The sequence below is a fragment of the Peromyscus maniculatus genome, chromosome 21 (genome assembly GCF_049852395.1).
Source record: "Peromyscus maniculatus bairdii isolate BWxNUB_F1_BW_parent chromosome 21, HU_Pman_BW_mat_3.1, whole genome shotgun sequence".
NCBI lineage: Eukaryota > Metazoa > Chordata > Mammalia > Rodentia > Cricetidae > Peromyscus > Peromyscus maniculatus.
Genome location: NC_134872.1, coordinates 6958715 through 6983443, shown reverse-complemented (window position 1 = coordinate 6983443; position 24729 = coordinate 6958715). Strand labels below are relative to the sequence as shown.

The 24729-nt window shown below is 52.0% G+C and overlaps 1 protein-coding gene across 7 annotated transcripts in view; it reads right to left on the bottom strand.

The window, feature by feature from the left end:
• Nucleotides 1-12961: 12961 nt before the first annotated feature.
• Brpf3 (bromodomain and PHD finger containing 3) overlaps nucleotides 12962-24729 on the bottom strand; it is a 45439-nt gene continuing 33671 nt past the window's right edge. For 6 of the 7 annotated variants that reach the window (XM_076558392.1, XM_076558394.1, XM_076558395.1 and 3 more), the window contains exons 10-13: nucleotides 24573-24670; nucleotides 21599-21696; nucleotides 15837-15991; nucleotides 12962-15049 (exon numbers count right to left, since the gene is read on the bottom strand). In XM_076558392.1, coding sequence (XP_076414507.1) covers nucleotides 14866-15049; nucleotides 15837-15991; nucleotides 21599-21696; nucleotides 24573-24670 — 535 coding nt within the window. In that variant the 3' untranslated portion in view covers nucleotides 12962-14865. The remainder of the gene's footprint in view (nucleotides 15050-15836; nucleotides 15992-21598; nucleotides 21697-24572; nucleotides 24671-24729) is intronic. The other variant, XM_042266511.2, reaches the window with a different exon arrangement.

The window sequence follows — 24729 nt, the reverse complement described above, 5'->3', positions numbered from 1 at the left end:
TGAGTGAGGACTAGTCAGCAAAGCTATTGCCACAGAGTCCTGGATGTGGGACTGGTTGGGTGAGCGACATGATTCACAGGCAGATAATGCTTGGTTTTCAGCTTGAGGGTAGGGAGAGGCAGGGTACCTTTGGCAGACCAAGAAACTGGGACACAGCCTAGGAAACTGGATGGAGGAAGATTTTATTGTCTATTTTAACATCTGGGGGCTAGAAAGACAGCTCAGCAGCTAAAAAGTCACTGGCTTCTCTTGAAGAGGACCCGGGTTTGAATTCCAGCACCAATGTGGGGACTTAAAGCACCTGTAACTCCAGTTTCTAGGGGCCTGGTGCCCTCTGCTGTCCTCTAGGGGTACTGCATGCACATAGTACACAAGCCATACATGTGGGCAAAACAGCTGTGTACTCATAAAATAAAAATGAATTTCAAATAAAATATTTTTAGCTGGGTGGTAGTGGCACATGCCTTTAATCCAAGCACTTGGGAGGCAGAGGCAGGTAGATCTCTGAGTTCGAGGCCAGCTTGGTCTACAGAGCAAGTTCCAGGACAGCCAGGGCCGCACAGAGAAGAAACCCTGTATTGGAAAAAAAAATTTTTTTTTTTAAAAAACTAGGCGTGGTAGTACAATGCCTTCAATACCAACATTCAGGAGGCAGAAGCAGGCAGATCCCTAGGAGTTCGAGATCAGGCTGGTCTACACAGTGAGTTCCAGGCCAGGCAATGCTACACAGCCAGATCTTGTCTCAATATAAATAATTGTGTGTGTGTGTGTGTGTGTGTGTGAGAGAGAGAGAGAGAGAGAGAGAGAGAGAGAGAGAGAGAGAGAGAGAGAGCGCTGTGGTGCACATGTGCAGACCAGAGGATGACTTTCTGAAGTAGACTCTTGTTATAGTTAGCTTCAGCTGTCAACTTGACTTGCCTGGGAAGAGGAAACCTCAATTAAGGAATTACCCCCATCATAGCGGCCTGTGGGCATTTCCTCAATCGCTAACTGATGCAGTTGGGCCCAGCCCACTGTACAGTGTGGTCCCTAGGCAGGCGGCCTGGGGTATAAGAACGGAAGCTGGACATGAGTGTGGGAACAAGCCAGCAGAAAGTCCTGCCTCTAGGTTCCTGCCTAGGCTTCCTCCACGAAGGACTGTGACGGCGGACCAATTAACCCTTTCCTCTCCAAGCTGCTTTTGGTCATGGTGCTACCATGCAACAGAAAAGCAGAGGGCTGGAGGGATGGCTCAGAGGTTAAGAGCACCGACTGCTCTTCCAGAGGTCCTGAGTTCAATTCCCAGCAACCAAATGGTGGCTCACAGCCATCTATAACGAGATCTGGTGCCCCCTTCTGGCCTGCAGTCATACATGCTGTATACATAATAAATAAATAAATCTTTAAAAAAAAAAAAAAAAAGGCAAACCAGAACAGCCCCCTCTTTCCACCACGTGGGACCCAGGAATTGAACTCAGGTCCTGGGATTTGGCAGCAAGCGCCTTTACCCACAAAGCCATCTCACTGGCTCACACGTTATCTAATATTATTGTACCTAGCTTAAACCTAACCAAGGAGAAAAGGGTATTGTCATGGTACATGGGAAGTCCTGTATCAGTGACTTCTCACGTCGCTGTGACAACCTACTTAAGGAAAGGAACTTAGGAAGGGTGTTCAGGTGTTTAGGCAGGGTTGGGGGTGTGGCCCATCCCGACCAGGCACTGGGCAGGACTGGAAGGTGGCTTGCCACACCGTACATGCACTCAGGAAGCAGGGAGGTGAATGCTAGGGCTCAACTCGCTTTCTCCTTTGCACTCACTTGGGGACCCTGGCCCATGGGGGTGGTGCCACCCACATTCCACTTGGGTCGCCCCTGCTCAGTTAACTCCCTGTGGAAATGTCCTCACAGACAGGTCCAGGGGTGCATCTCCCAGGCAACTCCAGATCTAGTCAAACCCAAGAGAAGATGAACAGCACAGGGCTTCCGGGGGGTTGACGCTGTTATTCTTGATGTGCTGTGCTCGGTACACGGGTGTGGATTTGATTCACGAAGAAGGAGGTTCGGCAGGGTGTGGTGGTGTACGTCTGCGATCTGAGCACTAGGGAGGCTGAGGCATGACGACCATGAGTTTCGGACAACCAGCCTGAGTTGCCTGCATACATTTTGTCTTAAAAATAAAAGCAAAAACACAACCCCCCCAACCTCTTCTCCCTCACCCTGCACCCGGCCCAAATTGTACTCCGAGGTCCCCAGGATGGCAGCGCCTCCCTGGCTTCCCCTGCTGGTCTTTAAGCCTCTCAGGGAAGGTGTCTGGGCACAGCAGATCCCAATTCATAAACATCTGCCCAGTGGGTAGAGGCTCTCAGCAGTGTTCTGTGAATCAGTGCGACGTTGGCGACGGCTGGCCATTCGGCTACGGAGACCTAGCCTGGAATTGTGCTCCGGCCACCTCAGAAAACCACAGCCTGAAAATTCGGATGGAAGAGAGCCCATAGAGAGACAGACATGCTCATGAGCTCAGGGAACAAAAGCAAGCACGATGGTGGGGTGGTGGGACCTGGATCTCTATGATGTTTTAAGTGAAGCTTAAACGCAAGCTTCAGGGGAAGGGGTGTGGCGTGCTGCGGTCTGTCAGGAGGCCAGCGGAGCATGTGAGGCCAGCAGAGAATGAGAGGGTTCTTCTGTCACTGAAGTGGAAACCTCGGAACACACAAGTGCCCACAGACATGGCCAGCCTCCAGAGAAGGGTCAGACCTCCTCAATGCTCACCCATTTGAATAGAGTTTTGATTCAAAAATTAGGTAATTTTTAAAATGTGCTACATTGATTGACTTATTCTGTGTAGGGTGGGGACACACACATGCCACCTTGCCTGCAAAGGTCAGAGGACACCTGGAAGGAGCTGGTCCTCTCCTTCCATCGTGTGGGTTCCAGGAACTGAATTCAGGTCCCCAGGCTCGGTGGCAGGCATGTTTACCCCCTGAGTCATCTCCACGGCTCTCAAAAAGTAAATAATTTAAAGCTGGGTATAATGGCGCACGCCTTTGATCCCGGCACTCAGGAGGCCGAGGCAACCGGATCTCTATGAGTTCCAGGCTAACCTCATCTACAGAGCGCATGCCAGGCAAGTCAAGGCTACACAACGAAACCCTGTCTCAAAAAAAAAAAAAATTCTAAATAATTTTAAACAGTTTTTCATTGTATTTTAGATTTTGAAATGTTTGTGTGTATGAGCATCTCAGCTGAGTGTAGTGTGTGCACTACATGTGTGTCTGCTGCCCGCAGAGGTGGGAAAAGCGTGTCGGACCCCCAGAACTGGAGTTACAGATGGTTGTGTGCCACCACATGGGTGCTGGAAACTGAACATGGGTCCTCTGAAAGAACAGCAAGTGCTCTTAACCCATGAGCCATCTCTCCAGTCCCCAGTGTTGTGATTTAAAACAAATATACCTGCCTCTTGGAATGTGTAAGGCCCTGGGTTTGATATGCAACACCACACACGGGCACCAGATGTATTTTCTCTCTACTACAGTCCATGATGCTAAGGCAAATGTCCCATCCTTCTAAGACGGCTCGGCTGAAGACATCTTCAATACCACAGTTCAGGTTCACATTTGGGAAGAGTCTCATATTATAAGAAGAACCACATGGGGGTCAGGGCGCTGAAGAGACAGCTTGGGGTTTAAAAGCACTTGATCTTGCGGAGAACTTGGGTTTGGCTCCCGGCGCCCACACGGCAGCTCCCAGGCATCTGTGACTCCAGTTCCAAGGGATCTGATGCCCTCTTCTGGCCTCCCTGAGCACCAGGCCCAAACATGGTACACAGACATCCCCACAGACAAAACACCCTCACACAAAATAAAAATAAAAGCAGCCCCACAAGGGAAGAGAGCCGCCGTCATGAGGAGTGGAGGATCGTTACAACGATGAAATGTTGGGAGGGTCTTCAGTTTTCCACCGGCCTCAGAGCTGCCACCAGAGGCACTGAGCTGGCAAGGGGCGGCTGGCTTTTATGAGTGAGGACCTTCTGTCATCTCTGAAGCATTCAACTGGACAGTCCTGCCTGTCAGGAGAGCCCGTGGCGGCTGATGAGCCACAGACGGCCACAGGCACCGCGTGGAGTCGAGGGAGGCGGCTCAGCCTTGCTACTCACAGCCCGCTGCACACTGGGGACAGGGTGGCCTGCCTGCTCTGCTTCTGAGAAACAGATGAGCTGGGGGCGGGGGGGGAGGCGGCCCCAGACTCTGGCCTCCGTGTTCTCAACTTTCTGGTCTGTGCAGGCAAACCACCCTTAGCATGCCCGTGTGTGGAATTACCCTTCCTTGTCGAGTTGCCTGGAAGCCGCCACTGGGAGGCAGTGTGGTCACAGGTGCTGAGACAAGGGCATGGAGCATGGAGTCAGAGGTCCTGGGTTTAAGAGGCTTAAGAGGCTGAGGACAAACATGGCCAAGAGCAAACCAGAACATGCCAAGCCTTCACGGCTCACCTTGGCAGTGGGGGTGAGCTCTCTATGCCCCTGGCAAGGTTTTGAGGGCATCTTCAAGAAGCGTCTCATGTGTTTTCCCTCAAACAAGGTTTCATCTACACCAGTCTGGCCTCAAACTTGCTACGCCGCAAAGGCTGACTTTGAACTTCTGATCCTCCGGCCTCCACCTCCCCAGTGGCGGGATTAGGGGCCTGTACCACTCACTGCACAGGGGTTTCCTGTGGTGCTGAGGAGGGAGACCAGGGCCACATGCACGCCAGGCAAAGACAGCCAGCCAAACTGCATCCCGAGCGCCCTCAGGAAGGGAGGATAAGGTGCAGGAAAGAGCGTGCCCGGCTCACCCTGGCTGAGTGCTTCTGCCCTGCCGTGTGCCGACCACAGAGGGCACTGCCACATGCCCTTCCCCCAAAAAAGCATCCAGAGGCTGGACCTGAGTGGACAGCCAGAGTGTGAGGGAGGGAGCACTGGAGGAGGAGCCTGAGGGGTGAGGACACAGGATGGAGTGCTTTAGTCCCCCTTTTCAGGGGTCACAGAACGCTTATTAAGGTGGAAAAAGAGACAGACAAACAGTGAAAACTGTGGACCATGGGGCTCTAGAACCAGACTGAGAAACCCCAGCTCTGCCACTGTGGAGCCGAGTGACCTTGACAAAGTCGCTCACCCTCTCTGAGGCTGTGCAGGTGTGAAAGAGGCAGATGGTGCAACCTGACCTGCCTGGCAGTGAGAAAAAGAAAGACAATGGAGGAAAAAAAACTGATCTTGTCCACTCCAGGCCTCAGAGAAGCAAGCATCAGTTACTGTCTTCAAAGAGGAAGAAGCCGTCCCTCAGGACATCAGAGAACATGGGTATGTCTCAGTTAGGCGTCTATTGCTGTGAAGAGACACCATGATCATCACCGCAATTCTTATAAAGGAAAGCATTCATTTGGGGTGGCTTACATTTTCAGAGATTTAGTCCATTATCACCAAGGTGGGACATGGCGGCATGCAGGCAGACGTGGTGCTGGAGAGGCAGATGTAGTGCTGGAGAGGCAGCCCACGGCTTGACTCACAGGCAACAGGAAGTGGTCTGCCTCACTGGGCGTGGCTTGAGCATATATGAGTCCTCAAAGCCCGCCTCCACAGTGACACACTTCCTCCAAAATGACCACACCTACTCCAACAAGGCCACACCTCCTAATAGTGCCGCTCCCTTTGGGGGCCATTTTCTTTGAAACCACCACAAGGTAGCACAGGGCTAGAGAGGGGACAAACCGGCTCCCATTTCCACATCCCAGAGGTACCTGTGCACCCCCTTCGAACTGCCTGCTGTCCGCAGCGGCATTTGCTGGCTGCCCAAGGCAGCTTGCTGCAGAACTGACCATAAGTACTGCTGCCAACATGTGGCCCATCGCTCAACAGCTGGTGAGTGTCGACTGTCACGGGGCGGATCCTTCTCTAGCCAGGGTGGGGAGGACCTACCGAATCAAGTCAACATCTTATCTAGATGAGTCTGGAAAACACAGACATTGACCCACGGCAACTCCTGGCAGGTAAGGGAATGGTTACAACCACTTTGGGCAAGCAGTGCGTTCCCCAGGGCTCTACCTGCGCCCTAGGGAAACCCTTACCCAGACTCCACGGACACCCCGGAGAAACAATTACAGCACTCACCACGGCTGAGCTGTTCCTGCACCAGATGCTCTCAGTCTACAGCGAGGAAGCAATCACGATGCCTCCCTAGGGTGGGACACGGGAGTGGATGGCACTCACCAGACAGACAGACAGACAGACTGACTCAAGATCATTACCGCGGGCACAATAAAAGCAAGCTGTGGCTAGACATGGTGGTGCCTGCTTGTAATCTCAGAGGTGGAGGCAGGAGGATCAGGAGTTCAAAGCTAGCCTTGGCAAATTTGAGTCCAGCCTGGACCACATGAGACCCAGTCTCAAAAAAAAAAAAAAAAAAGAGGGAGATGAGGTTTGGGTGTGGGGTTGGCAGAAGGCTGAGTGAATAAATCATTTGGTGCAGGTGTGAGGTCCTGAGTTCCAATCCCAGAAGCTACAAAGGGCAGGTGCAGTGCACACCACTGTAATTCCGATGCTTCTGAAGTGAGATGGGAGGTTAGAACGGGAGAACAGAGAGACTTCCCTGGACCTGGAGTTCTGAATCACATGATCGCAAATTTGAAGTCTTAAAGGCTAAGGAGGGGAGACGGAGGAGAGAGGGTGGTAAGGGGAAGAGATGAGCAGTTGAAGGTGTGAGGGGTTGAGGGGTGGACCCAGGAGAGCGAGGACCCACAGCCAATCCCTGAGCACACCACAGGGGTGTCAGTCCAAAACCGAATTCCCCAGCAAACACCCCGGATTCCTTAGGAACCATGCAAAGTGGCTCCTGTCTGCTGCCAGGAGAAGCCCTGATTTTCTTATCCGCTCCTACATCCCCCAGTCCGGAGAGAGCTTCTTGTTCTCTGGTAACCCAAACAAGCCTCCAGCAGATCAGAGCCCCACACTGCTTCCCACGCGGGTCCAGCTAACGTGCCCTGCCCCGCTCCCGCCGCCGCCGCAGCAGAACCCCTTAGAACTGGCAGGACTCTGCGGCCGCTTCTGCTGTCCTGCGCCCACGGCCCAGCCATTGCCGGTCTTCTCTCTCCATGCTGTTTCTCTCTGCTCCATTCCCCATTCCCTGAGATAGCCACAGCAGACTCCCCCAGATGCCTCTGGCTGTTCTCTCTCTCTTCTCTCCCATTATAACCACAGAGGGCCCATTATTTTCAGTGGTATCTATTCTGCACAACACACATACAAGAGGCCTGGGCAGGGGCCCAAGTGTGGCCAACCCAGGACAGCCCGCGTGCTGCCCCTCCTTAGGCCACACCTCAGCCCTAGTCCCAGCAGGGTCTCCAATCTTGTTTCCAGACCTTGGCTCCCACACAAAGCTTCTACTCAGAGTCTATCTCCCCGACCTTCTTATCTCTGACAACACCCAGCCCAGAGCTGACTTTGAAGTCACTTCAGCGTCTTCCTGAGCCTGGGTGTAGGAGATGTGCCTCTGTGGACCAAGGCCAGCCAACAGTGAGTGGGCCCCTCCAGTCCCTTTTAATCCTGAAGCCTTTGCTCTGTTGTTCCATCAGAACCTGCTCTGTTGGATTGAAAGGGAAATGAGGGACAGGATGTAGCGGTTCAGTGGCAGAGTACATGCCTGGCTTATACAAGCCCCAGGTTTCACCCCAGCACTGCAGTAAACAAACAAAAAAACAAACAAGAATATGGCATTTAAAATGTTTTGTTAACTTAGGGCTTTTGACGTCAATGAGACACATCTGCTCCTGATTGTACCCATTTACTTCAGAGATGATGGCATTGAAGAATCTCCTTATGGAGTTTGCTTTCATTGTGGCAAGGTTGGCCACTGGGCCAAGGAACTGCTCTTGCCTTTGACTGCCGACAATGTGCTGTGCGGACTGGACATGCAGGACACAGGAAATAGACTGTTGAACTTGGCCAAAACAAGGCAGGACATGCCTTTCAGAATTCCTGTTTCACTGAAAAGTCTGACAGATATTCTGGACCTGTAGGCTGAAGATGGATGCTCCAATGTTCCAGAGGAACTTTGGGTGACTGTCCAGGCAACCAAATGTCTCTGTTGTTAGATAATATTACATCCTTCTGGGTCTTTGATGGAGTTGAAGACTAGATAGTTATAGTTGCAGTTTTCCTTAGTTATGATAGAAAGTAAGTTAGGTGTAAAATTTTGGATTTGCCAAGATAGCATAGATAATGCAATTTTTTCTCTGAATATGCTAACTACAAATAGGCAGAATATTGTGAATGTAATCCTTACTTGGTAACTGTTATTGTATATAGTCTTACTATGTTTAAGTTAAAAACCATTCATTTTTATTTAGACAAAAAGGGGAAATGTAGTAGAATATTATTTTAAGGTGTGTTTCTCTTGTTCATGTTGCATTTGTTTAGCTCTGTGAAGCTGTGTTACTGTGCCTGTCTAAAACACCTGATGCTCTAATAAAGAGCTGAATGGCCAATAGCAAGGCAGGAGAAAGGATAGGAGGGGCTGGCAGGCAGAGAGGATAAACAGAAGGAGAAATCTGGGAGGAGAGAGCTAGGAGCTTGAGAAGGTGAAAGATGCCAGGGTCCAGCCACCCAGCCACACAACCAGCCAGCCACGGAGTAAGAGTCAGATTTACAGAAGTAGGAGAACGGGAAAAGCCCAGAGGCAAAGGTAGATAAGTTAAGAAAAGCTGGCTAGAAACTGAGCCAAGCTAAGGCCAGGAATTCATAATTAAGAATAAGCCTCCCTGTGTGTGACTTTTTTGGGAGCTGGGTGGTGGGTCCCCCCAAAAAAGACTAAAAACCCCCCAACAACAGAGTTTGAATGAGAATGGCCCCCATGACATTTGACTTGGTCACCAGCTAGTTGAACTGTTGGGGAAGAATTGGGAACTGTAGCCTTGTTGGAGACATGTCATTGTGTCACTGGGAGCGGGCTTTGAGGTTTCCAAAGTCCACATCTGACCAGTCTCTGCCTGTTTCCTACGGATCAGGATGTGAAGCTCTGAGCTGCTGCCTGTCTGCTTCCTGCCATGATCATGGACTAATTCTCTGAAACTGTAAGCAAGCCCCCTGATTAAATGCTTTCTTATAAGAGTTGCCTTGCCTGGGCGTGGTGGTGCACGCCCTTCATCCCTGCACTCAGAGGCAGAGACAGGTAGATTCCGGAATTCCAGACCAGCCTGGTCTACAGAGTGAGTGCCAGGACCGCCAGGACTATGGTAAGGGCTACACAGAGAAAACCTATCTCAAAAAGCAAAACAAAAACAACAAACAAACAAAAAAGGGCTGGAGAGATGGCTCAGCCGTCAAAAGCTAGGCTCACAACCCAGACTCTGAGCTGCCGAGGTCAGGGTGTCTCTTCACAGCAACCTAACAGTAAATAGGGCATCTGCCAATGGAAGGACTTCAGGCATCAGCCTCTGGCCAAGGAAAGATCTGGACATAAGGCTAAGGGGGTGCTATCTCTCTTGTTTGTCACCAGGAGGCCCAAGGACAGAGGTGCTGGAGGCTGGTGTCCTCCAGAGCCCAGTGGCACAGAGGAGATGTAGACAAGGGGTACTGTACTACTCTGAACTCCTAGTGTGACCTAGTTTACAAAAAACTGGTGTGGGGATCTGAGTGGTATTTCAGTCATGCAAGATACTCCTCTCACAACCAGGTGTGCACATACCTGGCCTTTAGACTGAACCTGCAGGAACCCACCTCCAGGGCAGCTCCCCTCCCCTCCTACCCCTCCTCTTCCCCTCCACTCCCCTCCCCTCCCCTCCCCTCCCTAGTCAGGGATCCCAGGTGACAATCATTCTTCCGGCAACTATGAGCTTTTTGAAAGAAAGCAGCTAGCAAGCAGGTCTGTGGTGTCACAGCGCGAGTGTTGGTATGGGTGGACAGCGACCAGGCCGGGAGCTGCTGTGGACTCACACCACCTCGGGAGCACACACTGGATGACTCCAGGGATGATGGCAAAATCTATTAAAGTCAAACTGTATCTAGCCCATGATGGAGCAGGTCACCCCTGGGGTCACAGCAAAGGGAAATGACCACTGTGCCCATCAAATAACATGTGTCACGGCCAGTTATGTCAGCACACGCCCTAATCCTAGCACCTGGGAGGCAGAGACAGGCAGATCTCAGGCAGCCAGGGCCACAGAGTGAGGCTGTGCCTTAAAAAGACAATAATAATAATCACACGTGAAAGTGGGGGCAGGCTATGGGAAAAGTAAAAGCATTCCTAGCAGAGTTATTTCCAGTGCCCAAACTGGAAACGCCCCTGTCCATCAGCAGAATGGACAAACACACAGTGTTCATATAATGAAATGCCACTCAGCAGTGAGAGAGCAAATGGCTATATGAGCCACAGGACCGACTCAGAAACACAAAGCTGAATGAGAAGCCAGATGCGGAAATGCACGTGGCACACGATTCCATGCACATGGAATTCCCCAAAAGACAGTCCCCGTGAAGCAGAGTAGGGACCAGGAAGGCAATGGAAATGTTCTGCATTTTGACCCGGGTGGAGGTTTTCACGGCTGGATCCGCTAATAAAATTTACAGAGACTCAGGCTGCAGCCGGTCTATCTTAGGTACTCCTTGTAAAGCTGCGTCTGAAACAATTCCAGACTTAGCCTCAAAAGTGATACGTCCATCTAAGGTGAGTGACCTCTTGTCCTTGACGCAGGCAGTTCTACCCAAAAGCAGAGACAGGAACTTTCCATACCAGCAAAGAATTATATGGCCATTTGTTGACTCATTCCTTGACATTTGCATGTGGAATGGACTCTGGTCTGCGGCCCATGTCGTAGTTTCAGTGTGAAATGTCCCCAGCAGTCTATGTGTTTCAACATTTGTTCTCAGGCTCGACGATGTCAGGTCCAAAGGAAACTCCATTTCTCCAAATTCCAAAAGGCAGAAGGTACACATAGTTGCCCACAGTGTCTATTAGCACACCAAAGTGCACGCTGGCTCCCTCAGAATCACAGGTACCTGTTACACATCCTTCTCACCTTACCCCCTACCTAAACTGTCCAGCGCCTGGGCTTCCCTCCCTGCAGCTAGTCATTCTCCTTATAACCCTACTGGGCTTCTGACCCCCCTCTCTCTCTGCTCCTTCTCCTCATGGCCAAGTCCAGTCTGCTGGCCACGCCCAGTCTACTTTTCTCTCTCTACTCTGGACTCTTCCAGACGTCTCTGCCTGTTCTCCACCTCATCTACAATTGAAAACCTTCTCCTTAACCATACCATGGAGCCATCAGGGAACCGTTAGGAGGTGGAGTCTCACCAGAGGAAAGCTTTATGGACTGAAATCACTTCCTGGTCAGCACTCTGCCTGAGTGTGGATGCAACATGATGAGACGCCTTCTGACCCTGCCACCACATCTTGCCACAGTGGATGGTATCCCTCTGAAGCGGTGAGCCGAAATAAGGCCTTGCTTTTGCCAGAGTATTTTATCACTGCAATATGAAAGTAAGGAACACTGCCTCTGTCTGTGAAAAGGTACCACGTAGTCTAGTTGCTGGAAGTAGATCTTGTTAACATTTAGGCATCTGTACTGGCCTGCCCTTAGGGTCCTGACAGGATAGACCTCTCTCTCTCTCTCTCTCTCTCTTCCCCTCCCCCCGACCCTATCTACGCCTTTCTTTTTGGTAGGCCTAGACACCTCCACCCTTTCCCTTCCCTAATAAAAACTCTTACAGTGGGTTCCACTGTACCTCGTGTCTTCTCGCACCCGGTAAATAACACAGACAAATAACATTGGTGCATGACAGGCCTTCCTGGCAGAGGACCCTGAACCGAGGCTGGTTCGTCTGCAACTGCCCACTTTCCATCTGCCCGGCCGGCAGCCGGATCGCTTCGCACCACACTGGCTACTTTGGTGAGTTTTCCCTGTACCAGTCAGCGTAAACAGTTCCCTGGACCCGTGGGAATGACTGCTGATTGTCCAGCGTCCCTCTGGTGTCCTCGGAACTGGGGGTGCCCTGTCCACGGTCTTTAACGGCTAGGGTCGGCCCTCATCGCTATCACCCGCCACTCCCCATGACTGCGGTCTGAGGCCTCCTTTTCATTCACTTCTCGTCTCTGGGACCCTCGTCCTCAGGCTACCGCCCCAGACCTCGGTCTTTGCTTGATGGAACACTGAGCGATTTGGGCCATTATTGATCCTCGCTTAATCTCTGGGACGCCTGAGACATTTATCCCCGTATCTCCTCTGGGATGCCTTTTGGAAACCCTCAAACCTCTCAGCTTAATGCCCTACTTACAGATCTCTAAGCTTATCTGCCTCTGCAACTAAAAATTGGCATAAATATCCCTTAGATAACAATAAAAATGGCTGGCTGGACCCCGATATTTTATGGGAGTTATCTAACTTCTGTCTGGGCAAATAGGAAAAGGCCTGGATACAAGGTAACTCTTTCCATCTCGGCTCCAAACCCTCTCCTCGATTCCCATTCCTGCCCACGTGTCCTAGCTGAACCAGAGGAACCTCTCACTGCTCCTGCAGACCCTGCCAATGAGCCCCCGCCTTCCCGCCCTCCCACTCCACCTCCCACCCTCCCCCTCCAGCGACTGTCCCTTCGGCTCGTCCAGCCCCTTCCTCCTCTCCGGTACCAGGTACCAGTCTCCGTGCCCCAGTTGCTCAGCTACAGAAGGGACGGCAAAGGCGGCTTGGTCTTTCTGGTCTCCAGTCTGGTGAGCGTGCTGAAGGGGTGCCAGGATGCCAATGGAGCCTCTTCTCCAGCACAAAAAACACAAAGAGAAGGTAACGGGAGGCGTGGCAACCTCAGGACCATCCTCAGCTCCCGGTCCCAGCTGGCCCTCATACTCACCCGTGGGATCCAAAGGACCCACAAGGCCGTTCTCACTGACCCTGCCTTCAGAGGAGTAGGCGGAGTCAGGATAGGAGGCCCCACCCACCAAGGAAACCAAACACAGCACAGCAAACCACTGCCCATTAGAACATTTATTTCTCAGAGAGAAAATAAGAGGTCATATTATAGTAGGTAAAATTAACTCTCGTATTCTTTACAGGCATAGACTTTTCTGTTTATTACCTCTCTTATAACCATCTGTTATAAACAATTCTAGAAGGCAAATAAAGTCACTTTCTACAATAAATAGAGCATCGTGTGCTTCACAGCAGACGCGACAGAGGCGCGAGGCCTCATGCCACAGCAGGATCTGAGCCGCACCCTGTTCTCAAAGACCAGTTCTCAGATGGGACTCAGAGACTGAAAAATAGAAGATAAAGTGTTGGGGGGAGGGGGGGAGAGAGGGGGAGAAAGCCCCGAGATCGTTACAACACAGGTTTAGACAAGGGTCACAGAGTCCACGGCTGACCAACTACCTAGGGAGAGGGGGACGCGTCGGCTCCTTTAACTAGACCACACTGCGTGGCTGCACAATGGAGGATCCCGATATGGAGAGTATAGGCCTGGATAACTTACGACAGTATCTTACAGTTATGTACACCCGTCCCGCCCCAGCTGTTGCCGCGCTGTTTACTGGACGGAATCCCGCCCTCTCTGTGAGCTTTGTTGGTTCCCTTTTAAACTCTGGCTCATGTCCCAAATGTGTAACAAGTTGGTGGTTGGTTGTATTTTAAAAAGTTTGAGTATGTAAAAATGGCAGTGATCTCCTAGGGACTTTTTTTTTTTTTTGCCCAAAACTCCCCTATGAAAAATTTAAAACAATTAAAAATAACATCAAGGTAGAAATCAACATGGCAATCAGCGGTCCGCAAACCCGCCTGCGGCTTTGGTGCTTAAGAGGTGAAAAGAAATGTCAAGAGCAGAAGCCTCTCAAAGTTGCGTTGCTTAGTCAGTCAGCATTCCTCATTCACAGTTTGTCTTCCTTCCTTTCGGAGGGGAGGGAGGAGGCGAGGAGGGGAGGGGAGGAGGGGGCTGAAGGCAGGGCATGAAAGAAAAAGCAGGAGCAGCAGAGCCAGGGGAGAGAGGGTGCTGGCGGGCAGCCCATGCCCCCTGAGGTGACGGGATGCAATAAGGCTTATGTCTGCTGCAGGAAGAGAGAAAGAAGCCCACGAGAAGGGCATGTGCCGCTTTCAATGCCCATCCGGCCGTGTGCACGGGCAGGGTCCCACCCTCAGCACGCCTCAGCAAGGCGGAGGGAGGGCAGGAAGCCCACTCCCTCCACAGACGGGCATGCGGCTGGGCTAGGCATGTCCGCAGTACAAGTGGACGTCTGTGGGGGTGGGAGGAGGGGTCCTTTCGAGTGGGATAGCGTCTACCTGGGGCTCAGGCGCCTGTAGACACCTATCTAACACAGCAGCTGGCCAGGAAGGGCATGGGCAAAGAAAAAGATCAATTTGGTGATGTTGCTGTCAGTTTGGCACGAGGGAGAAAGGAGAGCAATGTGGGAAGGAGAGCCTGGGCTGGGGGAGGATGGGGGTGGGGGGAGGGGAGCTCAGTGGGTTCCCGAGGGACCCTGGCACATCTCTGGGATCAGTGTCAGAACCTTGCCTGCCCTGAGGTATGGTTAGCTGGGAGAGGCATGGAGGAGCAGTTGGCCCCAGAAAAGCAGCCGAGGACCTCCTGCCTGTGGGCCAGGTCCACCTCCCTGGCTGGCCAAGACTCTCAGCTGTTTCTGCTTCTCAGTGGTTCTTCGGGGGAATATCCCCAGGGACCTCGGGTGGGAGTTTTTGGCACACAGCGGCCCTCCAGGGGAACCACATGATTGGTCGATACTGGGCCTTGCCCTTAGAGACCCAGTCCAGTCAGGGCCTGCCAGGAGAAAGAAGCTGCCGGCCAGACACTTGGCAAGGGCAGAAGAGGCTTCTCGTGCCTCAGGGGCAGAGGAGAGGCGAAGCAGGCAGACCCAGGCCCGGCTCCACTCTTACAGGTAGCTGGAAGTGACGAAGGAGTGGGGTCCACGTACTCGGCTCAGGTGGATCATCGCACGGTCATAGGCCACCTGCACAGACTTGCGGATGCTGGTCTTGCGGCCTTCCAACATCTTGAGTTTGTCCACGGTGTCCTCCACACCCAGAGGCAGGACTTTGTCCCTCGGAAGCCACTGCCTGAAACACAAGCAGAGCTGAGCTGCGGCTGCAGGAGACGCCACCGGGCTCCTCGGGGCCCAGCTACCAGGTCGAGCAAGATCAAGGGGAAGACAGGGAGCCCCAACTGTTTTCCAGCAGACAGGCTTAGTAACCCCGCAGGCCTGAGCCTTGCCTGGGCATTTCTGTGACCAGCAATTCTGCCTCCTTTTTACACAGAGCCAGGGGGACAGCACTCGTCAGCCACTGGCCACCAAGCCCCTCGTGGAGGACACCACACTGCCCAGACTTCCTCAGGACCGGGACACACTTTCCCTCAGCTGTCGAGGACTGTGTTCAGCGTTCAGTTTAGCCCGGTTCCAGTAACTGGCTACCCTGAGAGCTGCCTACCCAAGGTCACGCCTGTCCTAGGGAACAGGTGGCATTTAGTGACTGTTGGCTTAAGGGTGCCGAGATCCTCAATTCCCAACACCTCTCCCGAGCTCTACGGAGAAAAGCTGGGGCCTCTGCTCAAAGTGTGCTGAAGCTGGACTTTTCCCACGGCCGTGGCCTCTCTCCTGTGGCTTTCTGGGCTACCTGGTGAAAGGCTCCTCTGGAGGAGCTCCCCAGGGAGGCCCACACCACCCTGACTCTAAGCACCGTTAGCTAGCTGGTGTCATTAGGAACAGCTCGCATGGGCCAGCGGCAAGGGCCAGCGGCAAGGGCCAACGGCATGGGCCAGCGGCATGGGCCAGCTGAAGCCTCCTCCTGCCCACACAGGGTGGGGCCTGCACCCTGGTAAGGGTCCTGCGGCAGTGGCGCCACTTACCAGGTGCGCTTGTTGTCAAAGAAGAGGACAAGGAAGAGCTTCTCTCCAGCCTCTGCCTGCCTCTGCTCGCCCAGCTTCAGCACGTCCAGGGGAGGGACAGGGATGGGGACGCCATTGTGCAGGAGGCCCTCCCGGGGCATCTTGGGATCGATGATCTGGAGGCAGAAAAGGAGACAGGCTCTGAGCAGGGGAGGGTGGGAGAGCTACAGGACCAGCCAGCAAGGCACTGAAAACCTAAGCACCCAAGGGTTCAGTTCTACAGACCACCAGGTGGAGGAGGGGCAGGCACGTGATCCTCTGCACCTCAAAATACAAATCTCGACTGTTCCCCCAGTCCACTGTCCTACCCTCTCCCCAGCCTCGTTCAAACAGTCCTCTGGATGAAAGAACTTGATCGATAGACTGAGTAGGACTGAGCAGGCAATTCAGAGGCCCAAGCCAGAGAGGCAAGCCCTCTCCTTAGAGTGTCTTAGAAAATGACGACAGACCGGGCGGTGGTGGTGCACGCCTTTAATCCCAGAACTCGGGAGGCAGAGGCAGCTGGATCTCTGTGAGTTCAAGGCCAGCCTGGGCTACAGAGTGAGATCCAGGACAGGCTCCAAAGCTACACAGAGAAACCCTGTTTTGAAAAACCAAAAAAAAAAAAAAAAAAAAAGAAAGAAAGAAAGAAAGAAAGAAAAAAAAAAGAAAGAAAGAAAGAAAAAAAGAAAAAGAAAGAAAATGACTACAGGCTGCTATCATGTTGGTCTATCACCTTTGCAGTTCACCTCCAGTACTCAAGGCCTTGCCCCATCGGGAACCTAGGCTCTCACTATGCAGAAAGCTCAGCCTGACAAGAGGAGCAACTTTTGATTCTGCGTAACAGCCTCTGGCTACGCACATTCCCAACAGGCGTGGGGCCAGATAACCCTGCGGTAAGATTGGAGAAGAGACAAAAAGACAGCTGAAAGGCTCGGGTTTAAGGGAAAAACAAAGCACTAATCTTCTAGGCAGCAAGCTCCAGAAGGGCGAACTCATTTTATCCTGAGAGGAGAGTATCACAGCAGCTCTCCAGTGAGCAGGAGAACATCACAGCACAGCAGCTCTCCAGTGAGCAGGAGAGCATCACATCACAGCTCTCCAGTGAGCAGGAGAACATCACATCACAGCAGCTCTCCAGTGAGCAGGAGAGCATCACATCACAGCACAGCTCTCCAGTGAGCAGGAGAACATCACATCACAGCAGCTCTCCAGTGAGCAGGAGAGCATCACATCACAGCAGCTCTCCAGTGAGCAGGAGAGCATCACATCACAGCACAGCTCTCCAGTGGGCAGGAGAACATCACATCACAGCAGCTCTCCAGTGAGCAGGAGAACATCACAGCACAGCTCTCCAGTGAGCAGGAGAGCATCACATCACAGCAGCTCTCCAGTGAGCAGGAGAGCATCACATCACAGCAGCTCTCCAGTGGGCAGGAGAACATCACATCACAGCAGCTCTCCAGTGGGCAGGAGAACATCACATCACAGCACAGCTCTCCAGTGGGCAGGAGAACATCACATCACAGCAGCTCTCCAGTGAGCAGGAGAACATCACATCACAGCAGCTCTCCAGTGAGCAGGAGAACATCACAGCACAGCACAGCTCTCCAGTGAGCAGGAGAGCATCACATCACAGCACAGCTCTCCAGTGAGCAGGAGAACATCACATCACAGCAGCTCTCCAGTGAGCAGGAGAACATCACATCACAGCACAGCTCTCCAGTGAGCAGGAGAGCATCACATCACAGCACAGCTCTCCAGTGGGCAGGAGAACATCACATCACAGTAGCTCTCCAGTGAGCAGGAGAACATCACAGCAGCTCTCCAGTGAGCAGGAGAACATCACAGCAGCTCTCCAGTGGGCAGGAGAGCATCACATCACAGCACAGTTCTCCAGTGGGCAGGAAAACATCACATCACAGCACAGCTCTCCAGTGAGCAGGAGAGCATCACAGCAGCTCTCCAGTGAGCAGGAGAGCATCACATCACAGCACAGCTCTCCAGTGGGCAGGAGAACATCACATCACAGCAGCTCTCCAGTGGGCAGGAGAACATCACATCACAGCAGCTCTCCAGTGGGCAGGAGAGCATCACAGCACAGCTCTCCAGTGAGCAGGAGAACATCACATCACAGCAGCTCTCCAGTGAGCAGGAGAGCATCACATCACAGCACAGCTCTCCAGTGGGCAGGAGAACATCACATCACAGTAGCTCTCCAGTGAGCAGGAGAGCATCACATCACAGCAGCTCTCCAGTGAGCAGGAGAGCATCACATCACAGCACAGCTCTCCAGTGAGCAGGAGAACATCACAGCAGCCCACCCACCAGCTACGTAGCGGTCAAAACCACCTCCAGCATGTCACTCTTCCTGGAACTGAAGAGAACAGCACAGCACAGCAGCTCTCCAGTGAGCAGGAGAACATCACAGCAGCTCTCCAGGTCTGTGGAACACTTTCTGTTCCCAGGGCTCCTAACTATCCACACACCATCTCATTTCAATCTCTGACAGGTGGCAGCAGACAGAGGGAAGCACCAGCACAAGAGGATAGCACTACACCTCGACTCACAAAGACTATTAGTCCTGTGCTCCAGGCAGCCTCCAACACAGCCCCCACATCCAGAGCAGCTGGCTCATAACTTCTCTCTGTGCACAAAGGCCAGAGAGACTTGGAAACTGACAGAGGAAGCAGCCCTCTAGAGACAGAGCAATCTTGATTCCTATGCCCTGTCCCAGGGGACCTCCTCTCATAACAAACTGCTCTCACACTCTTGGGCATCTGCCAGCACCCCATGTCCCCCAAGACAAACAGCTGAATGCAGGTGGTCTGGTTAAGAGTTCACTCTAAGGCACCAAGAGACAGCTCAGCAGTAGGAGCACTGGCTGCTCTTCCAGAGGACCCAAGCTCGGCTCCTGGTACCCACAGGGTGGCTCACAACCATCTGGAACTCGAGTTCCAGGAGACTCTGACACTTTCTGACCTCCCTGGGCACCAGACATGTACATGGTGCACATACATACGTACATACATACAAGCAAAATACTCCTATACATACACATGAATAAATCTAAAATAAAAAATGTAAAGACTCTAAGAACAACCAACCTCTAGCCCACCCACCAGCTACGTAGCGGTCAAAACCACCTCCAGCCTGTCACTCTTCCTGGAACTGAAGATGTAAAGGGAACACAGACCCAGCCCTAAGCTTCCTCAACTACCCAAGAAACAGTGGGGTTACTCTGTTCCACTTGCACATGCTGGTTATCAAGAATGGATTGTTAAGACCTGCTGGGGGCAAGAACAGGGAGGATGAGTGGACACCTGAAGACGGCTTTCACACCCCAAGACGATAACAGTCCATTCACTCAGTGAACAGGAGGCAGGTTTACAGAGCACAGACATGAAGCTCGTGGGAAGGCTCAGTATACCATACAGTCAGAGTGCACATACCATACAGTCAGAGTGCACATACCATCACAGCTGTAGTACATGAACAGTGATAAAGGGAACAATACAAATATTTAGTCAACATGCTAGAATGGGGTGGTTTGCATTGTTTTCTTCTTTTCTGTTTTTCCAAAACACCCCCCCCCCACATTTATTTTAAAAAGATTTAAATACAGCATAACGTGCAAAATCTACATGCACAGGAAAAGAGCCACAGGGCATGCGCCAAAAGAAAAACACAGGTTGTGTTCAGGTGGTGACTGAATTTCTTCTTCGTCGTCTTTCTTTTTTTGTTTGTTTGTTTCCTTTTTCGGGGGGGAGGCATGGTTTCACTCTGTAACCCTAGCTGACCTGGAACTCTGTAGACTGGCCTCAAACTCAATGAAATCTACCTACCTATGCTGGGATTAATGGCATGTGCCACCAGGTCCCAGTGTTTTGTTTGTTTATATTCTAAAGACTCGTTTTGGATGTCACTGTTGCATTGTGAAGTTTAAAAACAACAGCAATAGGGCTGGAGAGATGGCTCAGAGGTTAAGAGCACTGACTGCTCTTCCAGAGGACCTGAGTTCAATTCCCAGCACCCACATGGTGGCTCACAGCCATCTGTAATGAGATCTGGCGCCCTCTTCTGTGTTCATAATCAATCAATCAATCAATCAATCAATCAATCAATCAATAAAAAAACAACAGCAATAAAAAACCAAAACAACAGCCAGGCAGCGGTGGCGCACGCCTTTAATCCCAGCACTCAGGAGGCAGAGGCAGAGGCAGGCGGATCTCTGTGAGTTCGAGGCCAGCTTGGTCTACAGAGTGAGATCCAGGACAGGCTCCAAAGCTACACAGAGAAACCCTGTCTCGAAAAACAAATAAACAAAAACAAAAAACAAAAAAAAAAACCCAAAAACAAAACCACTCCAAACCTGCCAGCATTAATCACTTCCTTAATGACTAAGCTGTGGTCTCATTTTTATAGGCCTTTCAGTTCAGTGTCTCCAGCTACTGGATCAGTGTGGATTTTCCACACCTGCCGTAGTGAGGGGAGACAAAGTAGGTAAACGAACCGATATGGCTCCGGAAGTGGTATGACGTGACTGAGACAGGGTCCAGCCTTGTCTCAGGAGGCTGCTGTTGGGCTCAAGAGTCACAGAGAGGCAGGGCCGGGGAAAGCCCAGAGCTGTGCATGTGAGACGGTGGTTCCCACCGGGGCTACAGACCCGAAGGAATGTCTGAGGACGATGGTGTCTCAGTCCAGTCTCTGGAAGGCTCATCTGGTGTTCTCGGGTGGAGCTGACTTTGTGTACCCTAAAATCTCCCAGATGATTCTTAGAAGACCCAAAGGTCCCCAGGGGGTACTGTCTTCAGAGCCTGTAGCTCCCAGTCTGGGACAGTCTTAGGAGACTGCAGCCACGGTGGTAAACAGTGGTTAGCCACGACTAGTGGGAGTATTAGCCAGAACTAATTTCCGGGCAATCTGGCAACCTGTGCCAGAATTCTGTACAGACGTTGGCCCTAGTGGGTGCTCCTAAGAAACAATCACAATTGTGAGCCAAGAAAGAGCTAAGCTGGTCACTGAAAACAGTGAAAAGGTACGTCTAAACGGGGAACTAGGGAATGGTCCAAACGTGGTGCGTGAGATCAACTGAGGGATGACGTCATCATTAACGAGGACATTGTGTGAGACGGACATGTCCGTAGTACGCTGTGGCGTGGGAAGGGTAAAGGTGGTACTGCCTCGCGTGCACACTGACGCACGGGGAGGGGCCGAGCGCAGTCCCGAGAGGACAGGTCAGGTGGCTCAAAACAAGGGCTTCACCTCCCATTTTGAGCTCTGGAATCCAATTCCGACCCTGCTGCTAACATTAGCTGGCTGACAGTGGCTGACAGACCCTGCTCTCCTCCCCACAAAACAAGATCAACCACTCTGCCCCTGGCATTCCAAGGATTTAGTATGGCAGATGTTTACTAACACAGCTAAGCATTATTAGCAGCATTTTAAAACTCCACTAGGCAATGTTCCTCCTCCACAGCAGCAAATGAACAATGCTAAGGAAGCCCTGAGAACCTGGTTTCTGAACACCTGGAGCCTTTGTCTGTGTGGAGGGGGAGGGGAGACTTGCTGGTTTGCCCCGGGAAAGCTACGGTAATGCCCCCAGCCCTCTGCAGCTAAAGGTGCCCTGACTCCCATCACACTCTGCCAGCTCGAGCCAATCGGATAGTCCCCCAAGGCAAGGCAGGGGCCAGAGCCACCGGGGGAAAGAGGGGACAGAAGGGTGTCGTCTGGGGCAGACTCACCAAGGCAGGGTAGGAGGGGTAGCCTCGGCACTTGGCCCACACCAGCTCCAGGGGCTCCAGGTCTCCGCGGTCTTCAAAGGGCATCAGGAGGCTTCTGCCTGGGGGTGGGGGAGGGGAGGAGACAGAGCCCAGAGGGGACTTGGCATGATGCCCCAAAGTCTGCCTGTGGCTTCCATCTAACGGGGGCAGCCCAGGACTGGGCCAGCACCACCACGCCACCCTTCCTTTTCCTCGCCCTTTCCTTAGGAGTTCTTGACTGGGTCAGGTGTCAGCAAACTAACCCCCTAAGTGGCCAGAGTAAACGTTTCATCCTTTTAGGAGCCACGTGGTCTCTGCAGCTGTAGCAGGGAAACAGAGTCCGAATGAATGAGTATCTCTACTCACCAATAAAACTAGTGTTTCTGACACTGAAATTTGAATTTCATACAACTTTCATGTTATAAAATACCATCCTTTTCATAACTTAAGATGTAAAACCATTCTTAGCTCATGGGCCACATAAAAGCAGGCACCTATAGTTTGCCAACCTCTGAACCTGAGTTCTGGAACTGCTTCCCTGACAAAACACAGGGCTTCCTCTCCAGGGCCTCTCAGGAGAAGGCCCAGACCCCAGCTTGAGCAGACGCGATGCTGTCTGCACCCGAGCGGGGAGCCGTTCTCGTGGAGGCTTCAGAGGGTAAGAGTGCCAAGAAGAACCTCCCAGCAGAAGCATCTGCTCAACATCTTCCTGACCAGGCCACAGCGGGCCATCCAAGCACCTGGCTGCACCACAAACCAACAAAGCCAGCCAAGCAGGTTGGCAGGGCTTTGGTGACCCTAGGTGACCGTACACCTGGCTAAGGAAAGGGGTCAAACCTGAGAGGAGCGATGTATAATTCCTAACTAAGATAAAGAAGAAAGGTGCTGCTATGACAGCAGTGAGTGAAGAACATTAACAGTGAACAGAGAAAACCTAACACCGAGGAAGGTGAGGAGAAACCAGTGCAGCCACGCACCAGAGAAACCGCAGACCAGTCCAGCCCTTTTGGGATGCAATTATGTGCAATGTGCCAGGAGCATTAAAATAAATGTATGAACCATCTGCTCCAGTAAACTTCCTCTTTGGCAATTTATTATAAGAAAGGTAACAAAAGGGGCTGGAGAGATGGCTCAGCCGTTAAAGGCTAGGCTCACAACCAAAAATATAAGAAAGGTAACAAAAGGATTTTGGGCAAAAATGTGCATTTATTATATTGTGTATGTTGAAAGCTGGAGTTAATCCAATGTCCACTAGAACACACAAGCCAATCGCAAAGCACTGGTTGTTAAGATAGATGGTTCCAGTAACTCAACAGCACAGAAAGATCATGAGCCAGCAAGGAAAAAAGTATCCGAGCAAAACCTGGTGAGCACAGCAGTGTGCGTATCGGATCTGCACGTGTTAAAATGTGCCTAAGAGAAACGGAAGCAACACAGGGAGGGAGACAGCTGTGTTCCGATGGCGAAGCCATGCGAGTGCAAGTCTTTTTAAATATCCTTTGGCATCGTTTCTAGTATGGGGGTTTAAAAAGTAAGAAAAAAATGTCACCACCAGAAGCACAAAGTGTGTCAGATCCACTTCCTAGCTTCAAGCTTAGATGTACAAATTCATCTGGACACAGACCGGTCATCTGAGTGCAAACAGTCACAAAGTAACGAACTTAAAGGCATGCACCCGTCAACACACACTGGGAAAGGGGCGACACTATGGCAGAAGGGAGCGGCTGGACCAGGGGAACAGTCCTGCGCGCCAGAGGGAAACTTCAGAGACAGGCCATCCAGGGCGCATGTGACCGACAACCACGTTCAGAAGCAGGCTGCTCTGGACCCGCTCCATCTGGGAACCACCCCCAGCCTCACCCCGTTACCCCTGCCTGGTCCTCATTTCAATTAGGCTAAACAGGCACGATCTACAGGCTAGAGGCTTGAGTGACACATGTTCTCTAGAGATCACAGCCAGGTAGCGCCAACCGAAACTATAAATACAGCCTCCCTCCAACCTCACAGTTCCAAGGATGAAGCACACGTAGGCTGCTCATCGCAGCCCTGACGATGAAGACACTTTAAATGTCTGTCTGTCTTTGGAGGGCTGCAGTGAAGCCAATGGACAGTCTTCCCATACAACGGGCCACTGGGGAGCGGAGAAAGCCAAGGGTTCCCAGGGTACACTAGGAACTACAAAGAAGGAATGGTGGGCCCTCGACACCTCTCTCCAACACACACACAGGTTTTGGCTTGGACACACGTTAAATCGCTCTGAAAACAACCACAACGAAAGCTAGAGCTGACGTTCCAGAGAGGAATGCTTGCTTCCCTAAGAGAGCCTTCTGGATTTCTGTTACCATGGGCACGTGTTAACTACTCAAATTGTGCTGGCTAGTTTGGTTTTGTTTTGAGGTTTTTGTTTTTGTTCATCTTAGACACAGGCTAGGGTCATCTGGGAAGAGGGAATCTCAACTGAGAAAATGCTTCTATTACACTGGCCCGTGGGCAAGGTTGGTGGCACATTTTCTTGATCAGAGATTGATATGGGAAGATGCAGCCCACCGTGGCTGATGCCACCCCTGGGCATGTGGTCTGGGGCTGTGTAAGAAAGTGGGCTAACAAATCTTGGAGAGCAAGCCAGTACCCGAGTTCCTCAATGGCCTCTGCTTCAGGTCTGGCCGATTGCCCTTCGGGATGGACCACAAGCTGTACGGAGACGAAAGCCTTCCTCTCAAGTTGCTTTTGGTCACGGTCATCATCACAACAATATAAACTCAAAATACAACACAAACTGAAGGTAGTTTAAAGAAAGTGCTGCTGGCCCAGGAGTGCAGGCCAGCTCTCTGGCCAGTGCCTGTGTGGGGGCCCCTCACAGACTGACAGCCGGCGTGTGGGCCCGGCAGTGCAGCAGCCTGTCCACTGCTCGCTCCTCAGAGCGTTGCCCCAGCTCTGCCTCCACAGTCCTCCTCACCTGAGCCACTGTGGTCCGAGTCTCCATTCACGCCGTCCAGGAAGGGCACTCGCGACAGGGCTGGCTTCCCACGGCTGCGTTTGGGAGGCGTCAGACCGCTGCACACACAAGAGGGTTGACGTGAGCAGTTAGTTAGAAACAAGCCCACTCCTGCTTT